Source organism: Mustela putorius, unplaced genomic scaffold, assembly GCF_011764305.1.
Source record: "Mustela putorius furo isolate JIRA1106 unplaced genomic scaffold, ASM1176430v1.1 tig00001075_pilon_pilon_pilon, whole genome shotgun sequence".
Classification (NCBI taxonomy): domain Eukaryota; kingdom Metazoa; phylum Chordata; class Mammalia; order Carnivora; family Mustelidae; genus Mustela; species Mustela putorius.
Genome location: NW_025421560.1, coordinates 1,322,909 through 1,349,264, shown reverse-complemented (window position 1 = coordinate 1,349,264; position 26,356 = coordinate 1,322,909). Strand labels below are relative to the sequence as shown.

General features: G+C 43.1%; 1 protein-coding gene across 3 annotated transcripts in view; it reads right to left on the bottom strand.

The window, feature by feature from the left end:
• Positions 1-26,356, bottom strand: part of DISC1 (DISC1 scaffold protein) — a 371,634-nt gene that overhangs the window by 11,409 nt on the left and 333,869 nt on the right. For all 3 annotated transcript variants that reach the window (XR_001176909.2, XM_013047589.2, XM_013047588.2), the window contains exons 11-12: positions 21,895-22,171; positions 7,188-7,305 (exon numbers count right to left, since the gene is read on the bottom strand). Coding sequence is in view for 2 of the 3 variants with exons in the window: in XM_013047589.2 (XP_012903043.1) it covers positions 7,188-7,305; positions 21,895-22,171 (395 nt within the window). In the remaining variant the exon portion in view is untranslated. The remainder of the gene's footprint in view (positions 1-7,187; positions 7,306-21,894; positions 22,172-26,356) is intronic.

Sequence of the window (26,356 nt, the reverse complement as noted above, 5' to 3'; positions counted from 1 at the left end):
ATGCATAATTTCAGGAGCTTGCCTCCACTAGCTAGAAGGGCGCTGCCCAATTCATGAATTGTTTAATAAAACCAATTAGATCTTCGAATACGTAAAATAAAAATAGAAAATAAAAATAAAGTGCATATTCTCATACCTTCTTCCCAAGGCTAGAGCCAAAAGAAATATTTCTTTGCTGTCAGCATATACGGTCTTTTGTGAGGCGTTATGAGACTTAAGGTTTATTCACTAATTTTTTACTATTACTGGAGCCAACAGCCTAGGTTCTGCCTACGCAGAACCAGACATCAGAAATCCTGGAAACCTCATTTCATGAGCCTAGAGTAACGATCAGCAAAATGATTAAAATCATGTTTTTATTACAAGTGTTGACAAAGATGTGGAGAAAAAAGGAAGCTTCGTGCACTGTGGGAGGGAATGCAAATTGGTGAGCCACAGTGGAAAATAGCACGGAGTTTCCTCAAAACATTAAAAATAGACCTACCCTAAGATGCAGTAATTCTACTACTGGGCATTTACACAAAGAATATGAAGACACTAAATAGAAAAGATACATGCATCCCTATGTTTATTGCATCGTTACTGACAACAGACAAATTACGGAAGAAGCGTGAAGTGTCCACAGATAGATGAACAGACAAAGAAAAAGTGGTGTATGTATTATTTATATATATATGTCATATTATATTTATATAATGGAATGCTACAACATATATAATATAGTAACATTCCATTATATATATAGAGAGAGAGAGAATATAATACTAAGTGACATAATATGATAGAGAAAGACAAATATCATATGATTTCATTCATATGTAGAACTGAAGAAACAAAACAAACAAAAAATATCTTTTCTTTTTAAAGACTCTTAATATAGAGAACAAACTACTGGTCACCAGGAGGGGGGGGATGGGTGAAACCAGTGATGGGGATTAAGATCACATTTATCATGATGAGCCCCAGGTGATGTATGGAATGGCTGAATCACTATTTTGCACACCTGAAACTAGCATAACACTGCACATTAACTACACTGTAATTTAAAAAAAAAAAAAACCTGAAAAAAATCATGCTTTTATTTACAAAATATCTCTCTCTAACCAGCCTGTCTGTAGGATGCCTTACGAATGTAAGTTCCAAAACACTTTGAATGTGCTGAAATGGGAGAGAATCCAGGATAATATGTGCAGTGGGGGTGGGGAGGACCGAGCAGCAGAACAATTTATATGGAATGAAAAACCGAGTATTTCTGCTAGAAAAGTGCCTTAGGAGGACACAGTGCTTCTAGGTATTGATCCTGGGAGGAATAGGCAGCCTTTTATTTTATTTTTTTTCATACCTCTCTAGTATTTAAATGGGCATGCATACTTTTATATTTAGATCAATATATTTATAAAAGAAATCACTGGATACATTTCACTGTTAAGCAGTTGGGGAAATAAAAGAATAGTAAGAGACCCTTGTTCTTTCCTTCATACATTCAGATATTCAAACACTTCCTGAGCTCCTATTGTGTGCTAAGAAAGGTTCTGAAAAAAGAAAAGCAAAAGAAAGAGAGAGAGAGAAAGAAAAAGAGAAAAAGAAAAAGAAGAAAAGAAAAAGAAAAAGAAAGAGAGGAAAAGAAGAAGAAAGAGAAAAAGGAAAAAGAAAGGTTCTGGATGTAGGAAGCACAGAAGTGAACAAAGTCATGGCCATCCTGGCATGTAGTGTCAGTGAGGGGAACAGGAAGTCAACTCACACCGGCATGTATGCAGACCGCTAGATGGGGTGGTGGAGGGTTTGGAGCAAGGGAGTGACTGATTACTCCGGCCACTTTCATCACTGGAAGGTTCAAGGCAGGGGGCAAAAGAAGAAGCAGGGAGATGAGAAGAAGTGGTTGCCATCATCCAATAATCCAGGGAAGAAAAGATCACTGAACCCGGCTAGGGGCCATGGAGGTGAGAGGTGAGAGGTGACCAGATTCTGCATATGTTCTGAAGGTCAAGCCAAGGGCATTTGGTGATAGACCAGATGTGGAATGTGAAAGAAGGAAAAGGCATTGAGAATGACTCCCAGATTTTTTATCTAAGCAAAGAACTTGCAGTTTATCAAGGAGAAGACTGAGCACGAGTTGGATTTTTTTGAGGGTGGGGAGGAATTTTTGGAAAAGCCCATTTGTCAGCAGAGGGGAGATGTTGAGTGAGGAGCAGACAGGGGTGTGAGGTTTGGGGTGAGATATGTACTTGGAGGTTATGTCAAAAAATATATTTTTTTAAAAAGTCATACTTCTCAGTTTATTGCATTTGCCACATCTAACCAAGATCTGAAGGCTATTTCATACAGTAGGTCTAGAATCAGTGTTTCTGATTGTTAGTCCAATAAACTCAACGTGGAAGCCCACTGACATATCTGACCTTGGTTTTTATCAAAGCACTGAGCAAATAAAGTACAACTCCATCACTGGATTTTAGGTAGATGTGACAGAGGTGCTCACTGCATCTAAATATAAGAGTAGGTCTCAAAGAGCTGAGTGATTCTGGTAATGCCTGGGCCATTGAGACCTCTCGAGCTAATTATAAAGTTTCCCTGTAAGAGATATGCCACCAGATATCTGTGGCGTCTAAGAAAATGAGCACATTAATTATAATAATGGCACAAGGATTGACATGCCAACATCTTTAAAAACACCTTTGGAGCCCAAGACTATTCTTTACCACCTTGGGACAGACTAGTCACATACTAAGCAAGTGTGTAACTTCTCACTAATAAAATTATGCAAGCTGGGTTTGCAATTAGTAAAGGGGTAAGACAACATTCCCAGATGTCATCCAGGCATACAAAAAGACAACATCACCACTTCGGACAGCTATTGGCCAAGACCCTCAAATTCTTTCAAGGAGGTCTTCTGTTTACGTATAAAAACCACTGAGTGTTTGCCAGTTGGGTTTCTTAGCAATCCTGTTCGCAGCGTAGTCAAAAGTAGATCAGCTCATCAGGTCTGGTTTGGTTCAAGAAGAAACAACAGTATGCCTCTGAAAGGGCTTCTCATTTGCTAAAGTGTTTCTTCGTATCAACAGTGATGCCTTCGCAGGCAGTGAGAGGAAGTTTACCTTCCGGAGAGAGCTGAAGGCGAAGAACGCAGCTGTTGGAGAGCAAGGAGGAAAGCCTCATGCACACACATGACCTGCTTGAATGCCTATGATGCTTTCATAGGGCACTCCTTGGGATGCCCACCTAGTGCCGAGTTTGCATTGTGCCAAGCCAGCAGCAGGACAGCCCGGGGTCCACACCGCCTCCCAGGCTTTCTCTCCCTAGCTCTCTCCCTTTGGCAGAAGACAATGGAAGAAATCCTGGCCACCATATTTGCTTCAGCCCAGCACAACAACCACCTCTCCCGGTCTGTTTCCTTCTCTTTAAGATTTGTTAAGTAGAGTTCTGTGATCCTCATGGCCCCTCTTCCAGCGCTTTAGCTCAAGAGTGGAAAACATGTCCAAGAAGGCACAGCAGCCATCCCAGACCGCTGCTACCTTTGTCTGCTCAAGCCACACTCTGGAAAGTTGAACCAGACAAGGGATCTTAAGGGGACGTGATGTTCGTGCCTGTGCCTGGATACATTCATAGTATTTTCATGCCATCCAGCACCACCAAAACTAAACGACTGGCCGCCATGCATTCCAAATAAGCAGTGAGAACAGAATTCCACAAAGGTCTCCTGGACATGGTTGCGAGTAGAACCACGAATAGAAGCGGTGTGCCCACATCTGCTCTGCGACCCCGAGGCAGGCAGAACTGTCCTGCAGGCTTTGAAATATGCCCAAAGCGTCCCAATCTTACTTTTTACCTTCTTTGAAAGTGCAATGTAGAAGTTGAAGGAGGAAAAAAATAAATGAGAAGAAACTTGCTTAAAAATTCACCTCACCTGTATGGTTTTCAGTTGAAGCATTTGCATGAAGGAACCATTCAAAACGGTTTTCGAAACACGACTGCTAATTAGGACCCAAATGACTGTGAAATTGTGCTGGAGACTCAGACTGATGCTCTTGGAAACCCCAGCTTGACCGGCAGGGGAGTCGCACCTCCTGTCCTCTCCTCAGACAGCAGGTACGGGCCAGCCCTCCGACGCCGGGGCTTCCAACTGATGGCTCGGACTTCTTTTAAACACTTGCTACCACCACAGCTGATGGCTTTGTGTCATTCTTTGGTCATGCTACACGTAATTTAGTGAGTCTGTTGGGACGATGAAGAGACACGGGCTGTTTTTTGTCGCTTCTTGGATCTGTCAATCCAGTGTCTTCTTTGTAAAAGACAGGACACTCTCCACAGGCTGCCCATAGCCCCGATATCCAGTCAGGATGCCTAGAGGTTCTGTTGGAAGCTTATCTCCATCCCTGGATGAGTGGTCCACCCCTGACAACACTTCCTCCCACGCATGGCTTACACAGAAGCTCGGTGCCTTCCGCACGAGGTGTGAGCGTCTATAGCCCCCAAGGTTTGAATCTTCTGGACATCTATGTTCACTGTGGACTCACGTTCATCGTGCTCAGGCTACATCACAGGCACTGTGGGCTCTGGCAGAGTGCTTAACGGAATCAAACAAAAATGCGACACTCGCTGTGTAATTCTTTTGTGTTATCGATGGCAAGCTGTTTCTTTCAACCATACACGGCTTTGTATCTTTGATCAAGAATGGAAACACAAACCAGTCAGTTTGGCTGGAGGATTCAACAGCCTCTTTGAAGGGCTAGATAAGCTCTAATTTGAAACAAGGGCTTTGGTTTGTGTGGGGAGGGAGCCTCGCAGAGTCTTGTAACTATGTCTTTCTGTCTTAGGACGCCACGTTCTACTCAAATCTAAGTGCTGTTCTGTAGGAGTTCAAAGACTTGCTTCAGTGTCTTTGCTCTCGATCAGGGACACAGAACAAAGCCTGGGAATCAGAGGAAAGTTTAGGTTGAAATCCATATTGCGGGGCAGATTTGCTTGGAGGGAAGGAGGGTGTCTTCTGTACCTCGTGGTTTTTCAGTCCCGGTATGACATACCCCCAGTATGTCTCTGCTTAGCTCAACAAGGATCAGCCAGAGTCTCAAAAACAGAACTTCAATAGGCTACTTTTATTATAGCTTAAAACTTTTAGAATAACTGTACATTTCACACAAGAGGCCTGTCCACTTACTTGTAGGCAAAGCTGCTTCCCAAAGGAGCCAACAAGGACCACCCAGCTTGCCACTCATCAGAAATGACCCTGGACCAGTCACTTAATTTCAGTTTTCCCAACTATATCAAGTAGAAAGAACAATCCCTATCTATCTATAGCTGTTTTGTTAGACTTAAATGACATTTTTACATGGGCCACTGTGGGATTACGGATGGACTCATTCAAGCATCTACTACAAAATAATTGAATAAATCTATCTAAATGGGATGTGGCTGGAGCTTTTGACACAAACAGTGAAAATGTTGAGTCAAATGGGCTTGGAGAATGTAATTTCTACCTAAAACCAACATCTACCATGTACAAGTCTGTTAAAGAATTTTCCAGAATACAGCCTCATGTAGTCCTCATGAAAACCTTACAGATCCATGTCACTGTCCACTGTTGCTGAGGAGGAAGCCGAAGGATGAAGAGCCTCTATCAATTGTCCACGGTCCTCCTGCCCCCAAATCGTGAACTGGCTGTGGGGCCACTAAAGGGGGCTTATCTACACACAGCTCTGTCCCCTGTCAGCCTCCTCCCCTGCCCAATTCCCTAGAACCAAACTTGACTATAAAACTTAGAAAACTTAGGTCTGGAGACCAGCACAGACCCTGCCTGCAGCACAGACCCCACAACCTGACTCCAAGGTGGCCTGAAGTGTGTCCTACTGGGAAGAGCCCCTGCTTGCTGGGCTGGGGAACCAGGAGCCCCTCTGCATTGCATTGCTCCCAGATGCCCATGCCCGGACAGCCACTTGCCCATTTGCTGGAGCCCCATGTCCCCTTATAAGTCCTTAAATCTAGGTGATTCATGAACATGGAATAAACAAAATACAAGCTAAGGATTCTTCTGCTGTTTCTATGGCCAACTTTGTAGCAAGAGTTTAAACACCAGTTTTGTAAGGGGCAGGAAATTATGAAGAACAGAATGTCTGCTTTTAAAAATCTACCTTGAGCAATGTGAAAGGAATTGCTGATTAAGCTAAGAAATTTCCTGCTATGTTTAATAACCAAGGTCTAAGATTATAAGGTTATAATGAGGAAGGAACAGTGCTGAATCCATCATTAAACTACTGTGGATCTGAATACCTATGATTAAGATTAGTCCTTGGCCATTCAAAGCTGCTTTTACACACACACACACACACACACACACAGTCACTCAGGATTAAGTGTAAAAAGAAACAAAATTCTGAAAAGTAAGACAGTGATGAGAAGCAAAGACTGGTATAGCTACATTTCCCACCAGCTCCTCTAGGAAGAGTCACACTACTGAATAGAAAGGATGAATAAACGGAGAAGTGTTTTTATCCAGAGACATGTCCACTTCTGATTGAATAATTGAAAAGATACAAGCCGGGGCTCCATACGCCTTCATCCGTGTGTATACCCAACCATTTGCCCTTGAAAGAACTAACCAAAACTGAGTACATCCACGAATTTGCACTGGATGTGGACATGTATGGGAGGTAACAGGTTCTCAGGCCATCTTGCTCAGTGGTGGTTGGGGTTGAGGAAGACATCTGCAAGTGTGACACCAAGTTTATAGTGTCTTGTACAAGAAGAAATTGAAAAGGGATGAGCTGAAGTTTTATTAGTTATGATACTCGACTGCTCCTTCCAGGGCAGAGAGAGAGACAGACAGACAGACAGACAGAGAAAACCCCTAGAAAAACTAAGCTAATCTAAATCCACAACCATCTATGCCCCACAAACCTAGCTTCACGCCCCCTTGAAACCTGCATTTTGTTTTGGCCTCCTATGCATGTCTGAACTTCATGGTGCATTTTTAGTGGTCAGGCTTAATAATCAAAAATGCTAGATAACTTACCAAAGGCTAGAGAGAAAACACTACATACAAGATAATCTTCGAGATCGAAGGTGTGCTATGCTATAAAAAACAGCAGTATCTATTTGTTTCCATCTGCTAGGGCATGGAAAAATTGAGTATATTTTTAAGACTTGCTCTTACAAAACAACTAGCAGGTACTTAACCTGCGGGATGAAAAGGATATGAATGAGATCTTCATCATGGCTGTGGATGGCTGTGTGAAGCTGATCTTCCAAGTACAGTAACTTCTTGTTTATGGCTTCACATTTTTCTCCAAGTTCCGAAGAAAGGAGCCAAGATTCCTGGCCAGAGAAAAATAAAAAGATCGCTCGTAAGCTATCGACTATTTCAAGACCATGAGCACATCTGTAGTGTACCCAGTGGTGCCCAGGGGGAAGATTAACCAGCAGAGTCCTCCCAGCTTCTGCACGCCAGGAGAATCATGCCAGAACCTTAGTCTTCCCTGGAGGTCATTCTTGAGAAGACATGAACCAATTTCAGGTTATTACCGAATGATGAGCTCCACGGGTGACCTCCCTTATCCAGGATGTGCTATTTCTAGGATGTCAACTCCTAACATCAAATGGTCAAAGGGGAAGCCTGAGTGTCCCAGCTGCATCCGTGGGCAGACTCACAATGTAATAGGAATTCGAAACGAAGTTGGGTTGGGGCGAATCATGGGAGCAACCCGGTTGAACCTACAAGAACAGAGCTATTCCTTTAAGGACACAGGAGCCCAATAGGGCAGCAGGCATGTCTTCACACAGTAGTCACAGTGCCTGAAAGTTAGAAATTAAGGAGACTTTAAATGCCACGAGATGGGCTTTAAACATAGAGTTGTCATTGCTACTACCACAGGTGTTAGGCTGCTCTCCCTCACAGCAGAAGCCCCGGAAGAGAAGGACTGCTGAATGACAAGACCCCATAAGAGCAAGGTGGATGGTGGTCTGCTCACTGTGGGGTCCAGAGCTCCGACACATGGCAGGCATGGGGTACTCACTGGTTCCATGAATGAACATCCAAGTCTTGGAGTTCCTTCCTTCTCAGATGCTCCCCCTTCCAACTTATATCCCACACATGAACCCCCAAAGTGGCCTATCCTGTTTTCCAGGACAAAACCACCCGCAAAACAGGGTCCAAACTCGGCCCCTTCACAACCAGCCAAGGGGCTCACACCCGTTGTGTCCCCTCACATGCAATCTGATTTTGGCCAACAGGATGGACCCACTGCCTTCAGTCACACTATTCTTCCAGCCATTCTGATATGTGTTAGGTTTTCATGAGTGACAGTAAAACCCTTTAAAGGCATGGGCTAGCCGTTCTTCCTGTACCCTCAAGCACAATAACTGGATTTAGAAGCCCACGGACATGGAAAAGAAAAGAATAAACAAGATTAAAAAAGAAAAAAAAAGAGGCAAGGAAATAGGGAATCTTAGAACAAAGGGAAAGGGAAAAAGCAGCATTATGCTTAGTGAGATAAGCCAGCCAGAGAAAGACAAATATTGCATGGTATCACTTCTATGTGGAAGCTAAAAAAGCCGAATTTGTTGAAGCAGAGCCTCGAATGCTGGTTACCAAGGGTTTGGGGTGTGGGGGTGGGGAGATGTTGTTAAAAGAGACAAACTTGCACCTAGAAGAGGAATGAAGTCCTTGTTATTATCTAATGCACAGCACGTGATTATAGTCAACAACACTGTAGTATAAACTTCAAAAATGCTAACGGACCAGATAGTGACCGTTCTCACCACAACAAAGAAATGATAATTATATGATGTGACAGTGGTGTTAGCTAAACCAGGACGGTGATCATATTATGATATATAAATGTCTCAAGTCAATACACTATACATCTTTTGAGAGAGAGAGACAGAGACAGAGACAGAACATGCACATGGGCAGGAGTGCAGGTTGGAGGACGCAGAGGGAGGAGGAGAGACAGAATCTCAAGCAGACTCCACTACCAGCATGGAACCAGACATAGGGCTCGATCTCATGCCCCTGAGATCATGACCTGAGCCCAAATCAAGAGTCTGACACTTAGCTAACTGAGCCACCCATGCGCCCCAACAAGTAGTACATCTTAAACTTACATCCTGTCCTATGTCAATTATATTTCAGTAAAAAACCATAATAAAAAGATAGATAAATTAGCAGCAAAAAGCAAGTCATTAAAATTTAACCAAAAATTTTTTAAAATAAAAATAAATACATACATATACATATACATACATACAATGTAACCAAATGTAAAAGTAGTATTTTCTCAACCCGGAGTGAAAGGCTTAGAAGGTATACCAAAAGTAATTTTGTATGAGGGAAAGAATTAAGATATATATTTAGATTAAACTTCAGGGTTACTACAAAAGCTGTAATTAAGACCCAAAAATACAACAAAATACCCAGGTGTGGTGATATTTTCTGTTAAAGAGGCCTTAGAGATCACAAGTTATGTAATATTATAATTGGAGGCCAAGAATAATCATTAAATCCAGATATGTAATTTAATATTCATTATATTAACTCCAGAATGTTTTTTAGTTTATATCCCAATTGGTAAACTCTATTAGAATAGAACCATGCTAAGGGGAACTATAAATAACTATTGCAAATATTGGAGAAGCCTTTTCTATTGCAGGTGAATGTATATACAGAAGAAAAGCATTCACTGACAACATCAAACCATTTCAAGGACAAAGGAACACAAACAAAAAGGCCCGGGACGCGCACAGTGATGGTTTGCCCATCATTGACCACAGTGGTGATGATGAGAAGACAGAGAATATATAAAAATCACATACGCATCCTTATTTTCCTGATCCTAAAAGTAATCACATTATCACTCAAAGATGCAGACAAATCGCATGGAAGCGGAGAGAGTGGACAGTGGGCATCGCCACCGACATGCGGGAAGTAAACGAGACGCTTCGAATTAGAACATCTGTAGGCAAATGACAGGCGGCTGTGAGACCACAAGCTGTACATGGAGGAGAAAAACATCATGTTGGGGGCGGGGGCTGGAATGCAAACATCTGAAAACACACTTGAAGAGAGGAAAAACACAGGCTTGGAAAGCAGAACCGAGGGACTGAAAGCACTTAAGATACAGGCAAATGACTTAATCCTCCCAGTCATGCTAAAACAAATAGAAATTAGAGCTGAATTAAGTTCATTTAAAATATGGCTTTACATTTGCCCCCTAAACTGATAAGCCACACCTTGTTTGCCTTGTAGAATGATGTACAGGTCGCCAGTGATTGTGTGAATTTGGGAAAGTGATTTCAGACCATGTAGCAAAAACTAAATTTTTCATAGCCTGGAATCCAAGAATCCCACTTCCTGGAATCTATCACAGAGAAATACATTTTATTTAGATTTAAATAATATTTATTAAAACTTTCTAAATAAGTATAGAAAATGTTACTTACATATGTTAAATAAAAATGTATCTTAATAATGCAAAAGTATTTACACGAAAAGCATGGGAAAGAAGAAATAAAATGTCCAACAATAAAAGGGGTGATTAAAATAAGTTCTGGTATATTTAATTCATATTTAGCCATTAAAATCATCTTAAGGCAGGAATACACAATGGAAAAAGCACTAAAATATTGACTATTACTATTTCGAGGGCTGGTGTTATTGAAGATTTTTATTTTCTTCTCCATACTTGGTTGTATTTTCCACCTCTCTAAAATATAAGAAAGAAAAAATTTACCGAGGATACTGATTCAAGCCATAATGGATGTATGGAAAAAATACACCTGAATATTGTTTAAAAACGATTTTACAGATTAAAAAGACATAAAAAGGCAAGAAGAAACAAACTCAAAGAACTCATGGTTCCGTGACCACTAATGGGAGACCTGACTGGCCCTCTGCCTCCGGGCTATTTCCCTAATTCATAGAATTTCTACGAGGCTCCTGAACAAACCACAAACCAGACTTCTCTTGGTGGCCCGACAGACTCTGCTCCTGAACTGGTCCTGCATGTGACCCAGGTGGCCGTTATTTGAAGAATGTATGGAATCTTGGGAAGCGAACTCATTTAAGCCCTCACCTGAGCAGTGACAGCCGATGAAGGTCAGATTTATGTATTTCTACCAACCTGCTGAAAAATTCTGCCCTGTCCAAAGGAATCCTACGTGTCCACAGAGGCCAAGGTGGGACCAGTCATGGGTGTAAAGTGAACACAGTTGCGGAGGTCCTGCCTGTTAACCTTAACCTTGAGGGACTTGGCGGAACTTCCTTGTGTTTTCCATGCTATGCCCAGGTATGGCAGAGTATGTGTATAGCCACAGCAATACAGCCTTCCAGAACCTTATCCCTCTGCTGTTTGTTTCTCCTCCCCTTGAACCTGGCTGGGCTGTTGAGAATGCTTCAGTGAGCAGAACACAGCAAAGGAGACATGCCTGACTTCCAAAGCCAGCTCATAATAGATGATATGTCTTTTTTGATCACTTGCCCTTGAACCTGGCCTAAGCCCAGAGCCCACAGACAAGCCTCGTGTGGGTATCTTATTGACCTGCTGAAAGCCAGGCACGCTTGGGACTTAGTCTTTAGATGATTCCAAGCTCCACGTTCAAGTCATCCTGCTAATAGCCAAACACTGTGGGGGCAGGGACAGCCCTCCCTGCAGTGTCCCATCTGAATTCTTGACCCACAGATCCATTCATATAGTAAACTGTTGTTCCAAATCACTAAGCTGGGATGATTTGTTGTACAGTCATAGTAGCTAGCACAGCAGGCAGACAGGTCATACCCTACACAGGATGCTGCGTGGGTAGATAGGACCGGTGCAGAATGCTAGCATGAAGTACACTCTCACTGGTCCCCAGCTAAAAAACCAGCAAGACTGACTAGACCTTGAAGAGCAACAACACGCTAATGCCCGGGCTTGTCTCAGATGGGAAGGTCCCCGCCGTGCTGGAAACTGTGGCTCTGAGCTAAAGTGTGCAAGGAGATTTCCGTGAGCCGCCATGGCCACCAGTGCCTGGTCCCCAGATCCCTGGCTCCTGGCCAGATGTGCAGGCAGGGCTATGGAACAGTGCGGACGCATATTCTGCAATATACTTCTACTTGCAATGTATGTATTTGCAATAAGACCAACAGGGCCCGACCTCCTTCCACCTTTGGGAGAAATGACTCTTTCTTTAGCAGACAGCACAGCAAGGTGCTTCCGCCACAAGAGGCAGAAGGAACAGGCGGGTGGATTTCAGTGTCTCACACTCGCTTGGGGGTACACCCTCCGCATGGGATAAAGGACCATACGGCTGCTCTAGATAAATGGCCATGTCCTTTGTGAATGTGAGTGCGTACTCTCTCCAGTCACAGAGGAAGGCAGAGCCGCTGCAGGGAGCACCAAGTGAGATTTCTCTCTTGCTTTGGGGACCCCTTTTCTGAGTGTGTACTTTTAAGCCAGCAGGTTTTAGGCTTTCCTCTGCAGAGATGCCCTTGGCAGAAGAGCAGGGGGCTTGTCCATAAGCTATACCCCAATTTCTGATTTTATCATTTTCTTTGACTAAGCCATGATGGAAAGCTAAAAACAAGTAAAGGAACGGGAGCTATTAAAGGGCTTTTGTTTGCTTGCTTGTCTTAAAACAAAGGAACCTTCTTTCAAAGCAATTGTCCTTCCATGAAAGCTTTGGCAGTTCTGGCATTTCGGTTAAGTGATCTGTAAGTCAGCTGTGAGGGTCAGGAGTCCCCAGCTTGGGATGTGCCTAAAAATGAAGCCTCTCATTTGACACCCACCTTTCCCAGTTCATCAAATGCAAGCTTTTATAAAAGGCCGCCTCAGGGAGGGCCACTAAGGAAGTCGTGAACCCTTCCCCGAGGATTTTAATACCTAGGAGCAGATAGAATTAGAGCTGGCAGGGGCTCGGGAATGATCTGGTTCAGGTCTTCCTTTTAAACACGCAGAAAAGCCTCTCAAAGAGTCCTGTGTCTTGCTGAAGGTCACACACTGAGAAAGTGGCGGGCTGGGGTCTGCGACACAGGTCTCCCCTATCGAGCCGGCTCGGCTCTTCCCTCCAGGTCTGACTCAGCCATGCTGAGGGGAAACACAGAAAGGGATTTTTGTTAGGCTGGCTGAGGGTGGGAGTGAGGGAGTCTACAAACTGATGACAGAAAGAGATCAGAGAAGCGGGCGGTGCCTGAAGATATCCCCTCTTTCCTCCCTTCCACACCGGGACTCTGTGAAGTCTGCTCTGATTCCTGGAGGGCTCCGCGTCATTAAGGGGCGTATGCTCCATGATTCAGGTAGGGGAGTGTCTACTGGAGGGGGCAGTGATGGGCACCAGGACCACCCAGCTGCCGTGGGGAGCTGGGAACCTTTGATCCGATTGTCCATAAAACTTAAGGCTGGAAGCAGAGGAAAGCAGGTGAGTCGCAAGGGAAGGAAGTGAGTTTCTCCTTTCTGAATCAGAATAGGAGAGCCTTGACCTCTCATCTCTTTTATCACCTTGGCAGATGCCAAGTTGAACTCTTCATGCGCCAAGCTTCTCTTCCTTTGAAATCTGTAACCTCTGCTTCCATTTTTATTATTAAATTAAATGTGGCGGAAAAAACAAAAAAAAAAAAACAAAAAACCAAAAAAAAAAACAAAAAAAACTCCAAAAAACAAAAAACACCATACCAAAAAAACCAAAACCCCACATGAGCACATGACGGACCCTTGGTAATAAAATATCACCCACTACAAAGTCTCCGGTGTTCCTAGCTGAAACGGAATTCTGTAGGGTTGGCAATTCTGAACAGAGAAGGTACAGGTTGTTTGGCATTTCAAAGTGGCTTTGAAAACTCTCCAGGAATTTGTCGCTTCAGCAATTCAAATTATGACTTTTGCTTTCCGTACCTCCATCCCCTCATTTAGCCCTAGGAGTATTGTCCCTCTGGGTCAGAATGAAAGAAACGTCACCAGGTAAATGGCCCCATAGCTGAGCGTTTCCCCTTCTCCTTCCGACTAATACCATCTCTCTCTTCAAAACCCCTCAGATTCCACTTCTTCCAGGAACGCTTCTGGATTCCTGTAGCACCGGGGCTCAGTTAGGGCCCAAGCACCGTCCTTCTTCACGGGGCACATACCTTCCTGTCTCTGCTACCAGGAGGGGGCATAATGACGCCCTGTCATTCCTCTACCCTAGTGACTACTGCCCCCGGGGAAGCTATGCTGTTTCTTAGGTTGCATTCCCTGTGGCATCATCACAGCAAAGTGTGAAGAGTCACACTTTGTGGGGATCCAGGGCTGTGAGCTGTCCTCTGTGCCCACCATAGCATTTCCATACGAAAGCGTCCTTCGTGGCCCTTCAGAAAAAGCCCTACATCTTTCCTACCGTCCCTCCACATGGGTATGGTCTGGGAGCACTAACTTGGCCGGGTGGCATTTCATATATAATTTGCCCACCTCACCTTATAATCAAAACCTGGAGACCTGAATGTTTGGGCAGAAATTTTCCCATTAAAATGAGTTCGACAACTCATTACTTACACTCATTGGCAACCGCTGATACTCAGATCCAAACACGCATTCAGGGGCTCCCCCAGACAGATGCCTGAAGTTGAGAGTCTGGTGACAAACCGTCCCCCGCTCCGTGGCCAGGGTCTCCAAGGGCTCTTTTCCTTAGTGATATTTCCCATAAACAAGGCTAAGTCCTCGCCTGTGACATTTGTAGAATATCGACATTTAACGTTTTTAAAACTAGAGCCCATACCCAAAGGGGAGGGAGTGGATTACATCAGAGTAATTGTTTGGAAATGAGCAAGGATCTGATAAAAATATCCCTCAGGCTATCCTTGGAGCCATCAGGAAATCGTATTGGCTATTTTTATGAACAGAAAATACCTACAGAACAGAAAGTCATATAGATTAACTTGCCAGTTACCAGATAGCGCTGCCAACTTTACTTATGAAAGCCTCTCACACCTAACAGAGCAAGCATTTCCAGAAGTGTGGGTCACTGGTGATCTGCACCCATGTGAGCAGATGGGCTACACCTTGGGATGAGTCAGTGGATCAAGAAATTTAAATAGCTGACTTTTTAAAAAATGCTGTCAACAGGCGTTCCCAAGAGAGGGGCGGTGTGATGTTGGAAAGGCAAAAACCTCATAACTGAACGAAGAATTAGTGCTATGATTTTACAATTAACCCGATACGATCAACAAAAACTCTTTAGGTCTCTACTTCAGGTGGGCAATACATTGCACTGGGTGCTCTATACACTCTGAAGTCATCAACGGCTTCGCCCCTTGCTGGGGAATGAGATCCATGATCAAAGGCCAGCAGCTTCCACCTTGGAGACCCTATGTCGTTGCTCTAATTCAACCAGCTTACTTATATCCCTGTTTTCCTTGGCCATGTAATAAGGCATCGGCAATAGTTGCCTATCCATAAAAATATTTAATTCCTGCAGTAAAACTCACAGTCCACATAAGAATGGACAGGTGGACAGGTGATAGAGCAGTCTGTCCTTATAGTTGGCAAGACATCTGCATTTGCAGATTACTTACACCATGGCAATATTTACATTTAAAAAAAAATTTAACCCCGCACCGCACATATGCATACCAACAAAAAAAATGGGACTTGGTCTCATGATGTTTGTTCCACTGTTAAGTTTCATTCCCTCTCCTATAGCTTGAGGCAAACCAGATGTGATTACCACCATCCATGAGCTGAGCCGATGCATTAAAGCATTTCCTTAGTTCGGTATTAAAATCACAGCCTTAAGTCTGTTCCTTTGGGCTGTTTTCCAAAATATTTGCTTGGCAAATACATTCCCGGAATGCTATATGGTTTTCTTTCTCTCTTTTTTTTTTTTTTATTTATGGTCCACATAAAGACTATTTATCTACGACAAACTCCTGTCCACACCACAAATAATACCTTGCACATCTACCTGAAATAGACTTCATAAGCACTTGTCTTTGCACATAAACACTCATTCTCTAGTCATTAATGTCAATGAGCAGAGAGGCATGAATGAAGACATGAAAGACATATCTTTACTCCTTCATGATACAAGTATTCCTCCAAATTCCCAAGTTATATGGCTACGCCCTGAGTAAAGTGGGTATTTCTTTTAAAAGCATCCAGATGTTGTGAGTGGTAAGGAAAGCATGTGAAATATTTAGATGTCTCAGGGTCAGAGTGAGCAGTAAATTGTCTTCACGTATCTGTCCACTTACAACAGAGGAGGTGCTGGGAAACACGGTTTACACGGAACCATTTAACAGAACAAAAAAATTGATAAAAGAAAGAAGTGGCCGAATTCTAATTTGTATAGGTTAATTGGCCTATGGTCTCTAGTTTATATGAAGGGCAATCTTTGAAACGCTCTATTTTATATCACTTGATCATTCACGAGACCTTGGGTTGTTTTCCTTTCGGCACACATCAGTTGAACATCAAAGTCACATAAGGCCAAACCCTATTAGAAACTCCGAGGAAAAATCTATGTGTAACTAACAGTCATATCCACTAGCAGGTACTTAAATAAGCTCTATTTAACATAAGCATTCAGATTTGGGGGGTAGTGACGTCAAATCATAAGAGCCCTTTTGTAATAAGAAAAATGAGAACGGAACACAGCTGGGGGAGTTCCACATCAGGAGAATGGGCTCTGCAAGCTGTTGGTGGCTAAGAACTGCTGAACCACAAAAAGGAAACCAGGAGAACGGAATCAAACACCAACTTGCATCTGTGTTCATTTTAGATGGAAAGAAAAATTTTGGCGTTTGTCAATATTTTTTGTAAGCTATGCAACTATGAGACTACCAGAATTCTTGTTTTTATTTTTATTTGTTTTAAGATTTTATTTATTCTTTGACAGAGAGAGAGACACAGGGAGAGAGGGAATGCAACCAGGGGGAGTGGGAGAGGAAGAAGCAAGCTTCCCGCTGAGCAGGGGGCCCAATGCGGGGCTCGATCCCAGGACCTTGGGATCATGACCTGAGCTGAAGGCAGATGCTTAATGACTGAGCCACCCAGGCGCCGAATTACTGTTTTTAAATGCCCGGGTTTCGTCCTGGTTCTGGACTTCTACCCTCCATAGGACAGCATGCTTTACGCTCTAAACACATCCAGGCTTTCTACCAGTGCGAGCGAAAACGGGAAGTGCTGGCAACCAGCTTGTGGAGTACAAGGACATTACGGACTTTAACTGCCCCAGCCCCCAACAGGTGAGAGCATCAGATGACAAGGGGGCAGAGGATTCATTTGTTTACCAGAAACGTGAAACCCTGGATTTTAAAAATCTCTCGGCTACTGGGAAGCAACGCCTGCGCCTGCGTAGCCATCAGATAAAGCCTCCTGTGTTATAAATGGCCTAAGTGACTCCTTGACAGTTCTGCAGCGACAATTCTGTATTGATCCCCACCCAGTGAATGACAAGGAATCTCAAGGTGAAAGTGTCTCCAAGAGCCCCTGGGCAGGATTCCTCGGAAGCACTGACCTATTTTTAATTAGTGAAAGAAATGCCACTGTTAGGTCCTGGAGCACAGAAAGTGGTTCCATAATTTTCAAAAAGTAGGGAAAGCAGAGGTATGGCATGGGAAGAGTCCACTTCCTTTCCTTGGGCAGGTGAAGGAGGCTGACAAGCTGACAGTGTTAATTAACTGAGAGAAGCAGCAGGAGGCTGCTAACTGAGCACAGAAGGCCGCCTCCTCCCTACCTTCCAGCTCGCCCTGTGGCTCTGTGGCCTCCCTCGACCTGCAGGACCAGGTCCAGGGCCAAGGCCAGGACGGAGCCCTGGGGAGCCTGCACACTTCTGCTCCTATATGGTTGTGTCGTGCCTATGGGTTGAGTTGTGTTTGTTTCTAATCCTATGTATGCCCGGTTGTACCTGAAATTCTAATGACATGATTTAAACAAATGCCACGGAAAACGGTAAAACGTTCACATGAAAGAAACTCCCTGTCTCCATGTATACCATGTTGAAAATCCTGGGGAAACTCAATAATATTTGAAGGAGAGAAGACAGGACCCGGGGGAGCATCGTTTTTCCAAATGCTCTCTGTGCTTCGGGTCCCCTTTAAAGAAACCCGCAGTGGCAGCTGCAGGAGATGCGCAATTGCTGAGGTTTCTGCAAGATGGGCCCTGTGAAAATGAACGGAGTTTTAGAGACACCTGTACCCTGGAACAAAGCTACACCGTCTGCTCCTGAGTCTTATTGTGAATGTCTTTCACGGCAGACAGCACACTGGCTTTTCTGATGCTGCACAAGATCGCTCAGAGCTCTGGCCTTTTTTTTTTTTTTTTTTTTTTTGGCCCTTTTAAGCCTCTTTGGTGGCAGCTACTGGCTTGGAAAGGAAGCAGCTGGAGTTAGGGGAGAGTGATCCTGTCCAGGGAACTCCATGGGAGGGGAGCCCACTTAGCAGGAAAAACAGAAAGCACCCCAGCAGGACAGGCTGCAGACAGGAAGGAGAGAATTACGCAGGCATTAGGGCCAGAACAGCGAGTACAAAAGGGCAACTTCACCGCAGAGGAAGCGGGCTCACTGATTTTCCCAGCTCCTGTCTGGCCCCCGTGCAATTTCTGCACCGTCTATAAACCCCGGCCAACAGCGGCTGATTGTTTCCAGAGTCCGCGGAAAAGCACAGAGTTCTTAGGATCCGAGCTAGCTCCTGCTAAAACTGGGCCTGGGCCCTGTTGCCAACTTCCTCCCCAGCCAAGCCCCAAGCAAACGACTCTGCCTCCACGGGTCCAGCTGTAAAATGGGGGACATGGCGCGGAGCAGCCCGGGGAACCATCCACATAGCAAAAGCTTTAATGAAAGATGGCTCATAGCAACAATGTGCCGCGGAAACGCACAGAACCACGTGGGCCACTTACCAACCCAGTGAAGTCTCTGAGAAGCTGTCTCCCTGGGGACCTCCTTAAGGAGTCAGCAATTTCTCATAGGAGATTCGGGTTATAAAGAAACTGCCTGCCTTCGGGCTGTCATGCTTCAATAGAGAAACAGGTGTGGGACAGCCAGACCCGGCAGGGAGTTCCCAAGCAAAACCAACTCCCAGCTGCAAAGCAAAGAGACACTTTGCTTTGGATAAACACGCAAGGACTCAGACTTCAAGGACTCCCCGGCAGACTGAGGCAGCAAAATGAAGACACCTTCTAATGAGACCCTTGATTATGGTTTCTCTGAGTCTTCGGTTGTCAAGAATCCTCCATCTAAATATGAACCAGATTCTTTCTTTATTAAGCCTTTCTTGTCTGGGATTATCTCCCATTAATTCATTGCTCGCTTCTGCTTCTTGATAAGGAAAGCCAGGCATAATCTCTTTAAAAGGTCTTAGATGTATGTGATTGCCAGAAAGAGTGCTAACACTCTCCCCCCAAAAAATACGAACCCAGTTTTTCAAGCCTTTACTATGTGTTTTCTTAAACCTTTAACTCACTTTTAGATGTGTTATTCTATTTAAAACCTTATAACCTCATGAGATCGATTTTATTGTCCTTATTTGGGGGTCTGGGGGTGGGGGTGCTTAGCAGATGAGTAAACGCAGCCTTCAAGTGTCCTAACTAGGATCTGAGCTCCAGGCTCCTTTTGCCACACTATACCGCCTCCCCATAGCCCTGAGCCAAGAACCACTGATTCCAACATCTATGGCCTCGATCTTAAATAGGTGGGTGTTATTTTTAAAATTGTAGTCACCTTTGTAAAGCAATAAATAAAATTCATTCTGGTGTAAAGTTACAGATCTATGCACACAGTTGTGTAACTACCACCGAAACCAAGATACGGGATGGTTCTATCACACACACACGCACGCACACACATCCAAAGCCTTCATATTGCTTTTTGTGAACAATCTCTTCCCTCACCCCAATTCGGGCAACAACTGATCTGTTTTCGGCTCCCATAATTTTGCCCTTTCCAGACAGTATCTGCTATCTGAACATTTCCACCACTGATGAAGTCGAAGGGTGTTCACCCTTCTCTGTGACTAGAAACCCAGAAAAGCAACGCAGGAACAGTAAGTGGGCTGAGGCCTGCCACAGGACACAAGACAGCACCGAAAGCTAGCGAAAGCTTCAAAATACCCTCTGGCTCTCCCACCCTGAAGGAAGCAGCAAAAAATTGTGGGAAAGCTTCAGGGTTTCAGCAGGTGGAGAGGAGGTGGGGTTGGGGGCAGGGAGGCCCCGGAACTCAGAAGCAGCCACTGTCACTCTACTACTCCCTGGGGTTACAGTCTTGGCCTCCTCCTCACCAGAAAATTCAAGTATCATTCTATGATAAGGTTCTTCGCTATTCACTCTTGACTTTGCATTTCCTACTTCATAGCTGTTTTCCTATAGTCAGATGGGCAGGTGCTCCTAATCCTATGGGAGAAGAATAATACTCTTAGAGCTGGGAATGTCATCTGCCAGAGAGCCTGGAGGGACAATGGGCATAGAAGGGAGGGAGGGAGGGAGACTCCCCCAACAGGTGGAATTTGCTGAATCAGTCCTGACCCATGTCTCAGCGGACCCTATCCCATGCCTGGCTTGGCTCCTGCCTTGGCTCCTGGCTGTCCTGGTACTGAGTTTCTGGAAGCCCATTGTGGACAGTCAACCCTACTTTCAAAGGCTCAGACCCAGGGCCCGCAGTATTTTCAGCCCAGAGCTGTGACCCCCTGGCTTAGGTGGCACTTCACTCCATAAGAATCTTCTTTCCTGCCAGCCAACTGCAACAGGCGGTGAGTTTTCAACAACTCCACCAACAGGGCTGGTAGCCAGCTAACAAAGGACTTGCGACCATCTAGAGCTCAATTTAAAGCCTAACTTAGAAGGCCAGCAGGATTCTAGGGAGTGACAACAGCCCTATTTCTCATAAGGTTATTCAATTCAAATATGGGATCAAGTATCAATTTTCCAAACAATCCAGAAGGCATTGACTGCAGCCCACGTTGCCAGTGAGTGTCTGGTCTTACAGATAGGACAGGAAGGCCTGCCTGGGGGAGTCGGGGGGCAGGGATTTGTGGCAAAGGTCCAGGGAGGGGGGGGGCCACATCTAATGTCACATGTGAGCCGTGAACATTAAGTGATATGTTCCTTCAGCCTCACCAGGATTTTGTTTCCTTTTAATTTAGAACACCTGAGTACCTAGTCAGGAAAAGAGCTTGGAAGGCTCCTGGTGTGGTACTAAAATTAGGGGGGGAACAAGTTGCCAAGAGAACGTTCATTGAAAAGTGTCTTATTAGGGTTGGAGGAGAAAGTGGTGGGGGGAGAGATGGCCCAGGGAGAGAAGTGGGGGGAGGGTGGGAAAAGAGGGGAGCAGAGGGAGGCGGGGGAGGGGGGGGAGGGGCACTTCTCTGTTCATCTAGGCCGCCTTGGAGTAAAATGTTAATTAAACAAATCCACATATTAATTATATATGTGATATATACATATGTATATATCATAAGCCAAGTATCAGGGTTTTTTTTTAAATGCAAAGAGTATAATATAAATATCCATTACGACATTGTTTGGGCCAAAACAAGGGGATGCATACATACATTTGAATGTTTGATTCTAATCAATACTAATATAGAGGGAGATATTCTAATACTGATATATAGATTCTAAACATATAATTAAATACACATGTGACACATATAACAGTATACACAACAATGTGTTATATACGGCATATGTGCTGAATGCTATATATATTAATTATATACCAGATTTCTATTCTAACTCTAGCCATTAAATTAGAACATAGAACTAAGTACACCAAAAGTGATTCTTTTTGCTCTTTTTTAACTTCCACAAAAATTCTACATTATTTTGTAATCGTATTCCAGGATTATTAAAACCTTCAAAAGGCTGCACGGTTTGATGGGTCTCCCTCCCAATATTTCCTGTTCCCATCTGCAGCGTGGCCCCAAAATACCCCTCTGAGGGGGCCTCTGTGAGGCTATAGAGATGGACAGACCTCTTTCTGTTCGCTGCCAGCAAAGTGCAGAGATGGACTCAGGTGAGCCTTCCAGTCTTCGAAGGCCTGCAAAGGGGTCTTCCTTTCAACTTCAGAGTGGATCCTGGGGGATATGGCAAGAGTGGATGGACAGATGGTTCCCACTAAGTCATCTGTCTGCTTCTCGTCTTCCGCAGACAGTGTGCTTGTGGCCTCCTGGAGCTGTAGGCTCTGGATAAGCAACTGACAAGCTTCCAAGTCAGCTCCCCACACTTTTCCAAGGAGTGGACACTTGCAGCTGAAACAGAGGGGAAACAAAGGCAGGAAGACTTATTCTGTGATGTTTTATCTTACCAAGTCAATAGCCTGTCTACCTGGCTAAAAGTGCGTCATCTTATACCTAACAACTTAATTTCATATACTGGTGGATTGTTTCAACCAGAAGATAGAGAGGGGTCAAATCTTTATACCAACAAGTAGCAGTGAAATAACGAGCGGTCCTTCTTAGCTACTGGTTCTGCAAGGACATCCAAGATCTGGTGTATTTTTCTAGACTCAGTGGTCCAGTACAACACAGCCCCTGCTCCTGCCTGTGCTCCAGCCCAGCTGGCTTCCTTTGAGTCCCTAGACTTTTCCAACTCCCCCAGCTAAGTGCTTTTTCATATGCCTAGGCTGTCCCTTCCCACCATGCCCACCTACCAGTATCTACTCACCCAGGTAACTGAGTGCAGCAGTGCACGGGTAATACAAAGCCTAGCACCAGACCAGTAGCTTCAGTGACAGAAAACAACAGAGCAGAATGGACTCTGGCTAGTAAGAAGAGCATACCCATTTACAAGGAGCCCTTCATCAGCCCAGGCCAACTACAATTTCAATTCCAACTAAAGGAATACAGGTTTGATGTTCACCAAAAAAAATTGTGATTTTTCATGAAAAGTAAAAAACCTGGGATTTTATAGGAAAATACACATTTTTCGCCCATCCATTCAGCTTCCAGCTGGATATTTTCTAGACATCTATCTTCCTTTTAACAACCCCTCCTTCTACTATGTCTAATCTGCTGTTCAATTATCTATTGTGTTCTCAATTGTAGTTACTTTAGTTTTCAGTTCTATAATTTTTATTTCATTTTTTTCTACATTTCAGTTCTATGGTGGAATTAATTATCCATCATGACCTCTAGCTACTTAAACATATTAATCATCATTATTTTAAAGCCTATTCATTTATAAATGATGAATTCAGGAGGAAGAAGAATGAGACAGAAACAGCATTATTGAGATATGAATGAAGGATGTAAAAATATTGACAAGGGACATCAAACTACACATTCAGAAAACATTACAATTTTAAAACAGGGGAGAAAAAAAATTAAAGAAAAAAAAAAAAGAAAGAAATGCACCTGCATCATCCTAGTGAAAACACTGAACACCAAAGAAGCAGGTAGATAAAAGAAGGCATTAACTTCAGAAGAACAATAAAATGAGTAATAGAAGCCAAGAGACAATAAAACAGCATCTTTAAAATGCTATAAGAAAATAACTGTCAATCTATAAATTATACAATCATTTTCAATTTCCTTCAAAAGTAAAAGTAAAATAAAGATATTTGCAGATAAATAAGAACTGAAAGAATTCCTTGACAACACATCCAGCATAAAATGATCCCAGCTGAAAGCAAGGACGTGCATAAAGAAACAAAAAACAATGGGAAGAGTAAACATGTGGATAAATCTAAGTAAATGTAGATGTAAGAAACATCAGTAATTTCTTTTGCAGTCTAAAATATGTGTCAGATTAAAATACAGGACAACCAGCACAAAAGGAAAAAGGGACCTTGTGTTGTCCAGAAAGCAAAAGAGTGCTCATTTATATCAGACTTTAAAAAGTCAAAGATTCAAATGTAATCCTCTATGATAATTGTAAAACAGAGAGGTTAAAATAATGTATAAGTGACAAGCTAATATGAAGGAACATTTTAAAAAATAAACATACTTAATTTTTAATCAAAGCAATAAAGGAGAGAGGAATGAACATGATACAGATGGGAAAAATGGTAAAAGTAGAAACATTTATGCCCAAACATATTAAGATTTACATTAAATATAAATAGACAAATATTGTATTTAAAAGGCATAGTTTTTAGACTAGAATTTTAAAAAACCAAAATGTAATTATATGTTGCTTACAAAAGGAATACATTAAATATAAGGATACAAACTGATCACAAGTTAAAGGGTAAGAATGATACATTATGAAATCATTATTAAAGACAATAATTGTCTTCAGTGGGAAAAGGACAGTCTTTTCAATATACTGTACTTATGTCAATAAATATCACTATAGGAAAAAAAATCAAATCATGATTACTGGCTCACTTTACAAACATCAATTTCAGGGGCGCCTGGGTGGCTCAGTGGGTTAAAGTCTCTGCCTTCAGCTCAAGTCATGATCCCAGGGTCCCTGGATCCCTGCACTGGGCTGTCTGCTGTGGGGAGAGCCTACTCCCCCCCATTGCTTCCCTTTCTGTCTACTTGTGATCTCTGTCTGTCAAATAAATAAAATCTTTAAAAAAATCAATTTCAGGTAGATTGTAGATCAAAATGTGAAAGTTAAAACATTAAAACCTCTAGAAGATAATATAGGATAATATCCTTATGATTTCACAGTAAGCAAAGCTCTTTTAAACAGGATATAAAAAGGACAAGCCTTAAAGAAAACAAATGGTAAATTTGACCTCAGTTATATCACAAACTGATATATTCGTGAAAAAACACCACTGAGTGAATGAAACCATAAGCCACAGAGTTGGAGAGATTATTTGTAACACACATAACCAACAAAGTACTGGTTTGAGAATATAAAAGGACTCCTACAAGTCAATTGGAAAGAGACAGACAACTCACTTTTTTAAAAGGGCAAAGACCTAAAAGAGACACTTCACAAAGAGGGCATCTTTGTGGCCAATAATAACTTATGGAAGGATGCTTAACCATTAATCATCAGGAAAATGCAAACTAAACCACAATACAATATACTACACATCAACAAGATGGCTGAAATTTCAAAGTCTTACAATACCAAGTGTCAGAAAAGACACAGAGCTGTTAGTATTCTCATATGCTGATGGTGGGATCGAGCACGAATGCAATGTCTTCGAAATCTTTGTAATGTCAATCTTTAAGACCTAGCAATGCAACTCTTAGGTATATACTCAATGAAATACATACACTGTCAATTCTCATATCCATAGTAGTTATGTTCTATAAAGCCTCCATGAGCACTGAACCAGCTGGTACTAAACAGTTGCTCCCCAGGGAAACAGAGGGTCAAGTTCCTGCCAGCCTCTGGTCACAGCATTTTCATCAACCAATCACTCTAGAACTTTGTTATGCATGCTTCTGCTTGAAGACACCTTATTTAGACTGTGTCATTGATTCACTGATGCCAAACTTTGCTACAGCACTATACCTCATGCCTGGCCATACATTATTTTCTCCATCCAGCATGTAACAGCCTTCTTGCCTGTAGGAGAACTAGATAGGTCCTCATCACCAACTTTGGGAATCATTTTAAATAGTGAAGTCCCCAAGAAAAAGTAAAAACACCTAAAAAACATGACACTAAATGGAGGATGAAAATGACACTTGTTCGTAATATGAGAACTGGACCAAAGCAGAGCATTGCCTTACTTGACCTCAGCAGAGAACATGCACATCAGATGACTCAAATTTTTCATCACTGCATGTGTCTAAATGACAGCAAAACCTCTGTAGGTATTGATTTTGGGGTTACAAATAAAATTTAGTGAGCAGGCAAATTCACAGAATCCATGAATAACGAAGATCAAATGTAGATACAATCATACAGTATTATTTTAATGATCGAAACCTGGGAGAGAAAACAAACATCGGTGAATAGAAGAATGGATAAATTGTGTAGCATTCATTTACTGGAATATCATACTGCCAAGGAGAAGGTGAATAAGTTACCACCATCTGCAACAGTATGGTAATCTCATAAACATAAGGCTGGGCAAAAGAGGAGGCACTATTCCATTTACTTTGTATCTGAGAATATGCAAAACTAATTCATGGTGTTAGAGATCAGGATGGCTACTTTGGAGATACGGGGGGTGGTGACAGGGAGAGGCACAAGGAGGGTTGCTAGCGTCCTGAAAGTGGTTTATTTTTCCATGGTGGTGATTTATACGAGAGCACTCGTTTCGTGAAAATTCATCAAGCATACATACATGATGTGCGTACTTTCCACTTAGTGTTATGTGGCTATCTAAAATAATAAAAAGAGAAGACAGATTTTCTGAGCCATGTTCTGCAGCAAAAGAACTGGAGTGGAGTCTCATCCACACCAGAAGCGACAGTCTTTAGTGATGCATGCCAGACTCATTTTCTACCTTCCCCGTTGTAGCCAATCTGACAGGTGTAAAGTGGCATCTTGTTCAAGGTTGCAACTCTCCACTGGGC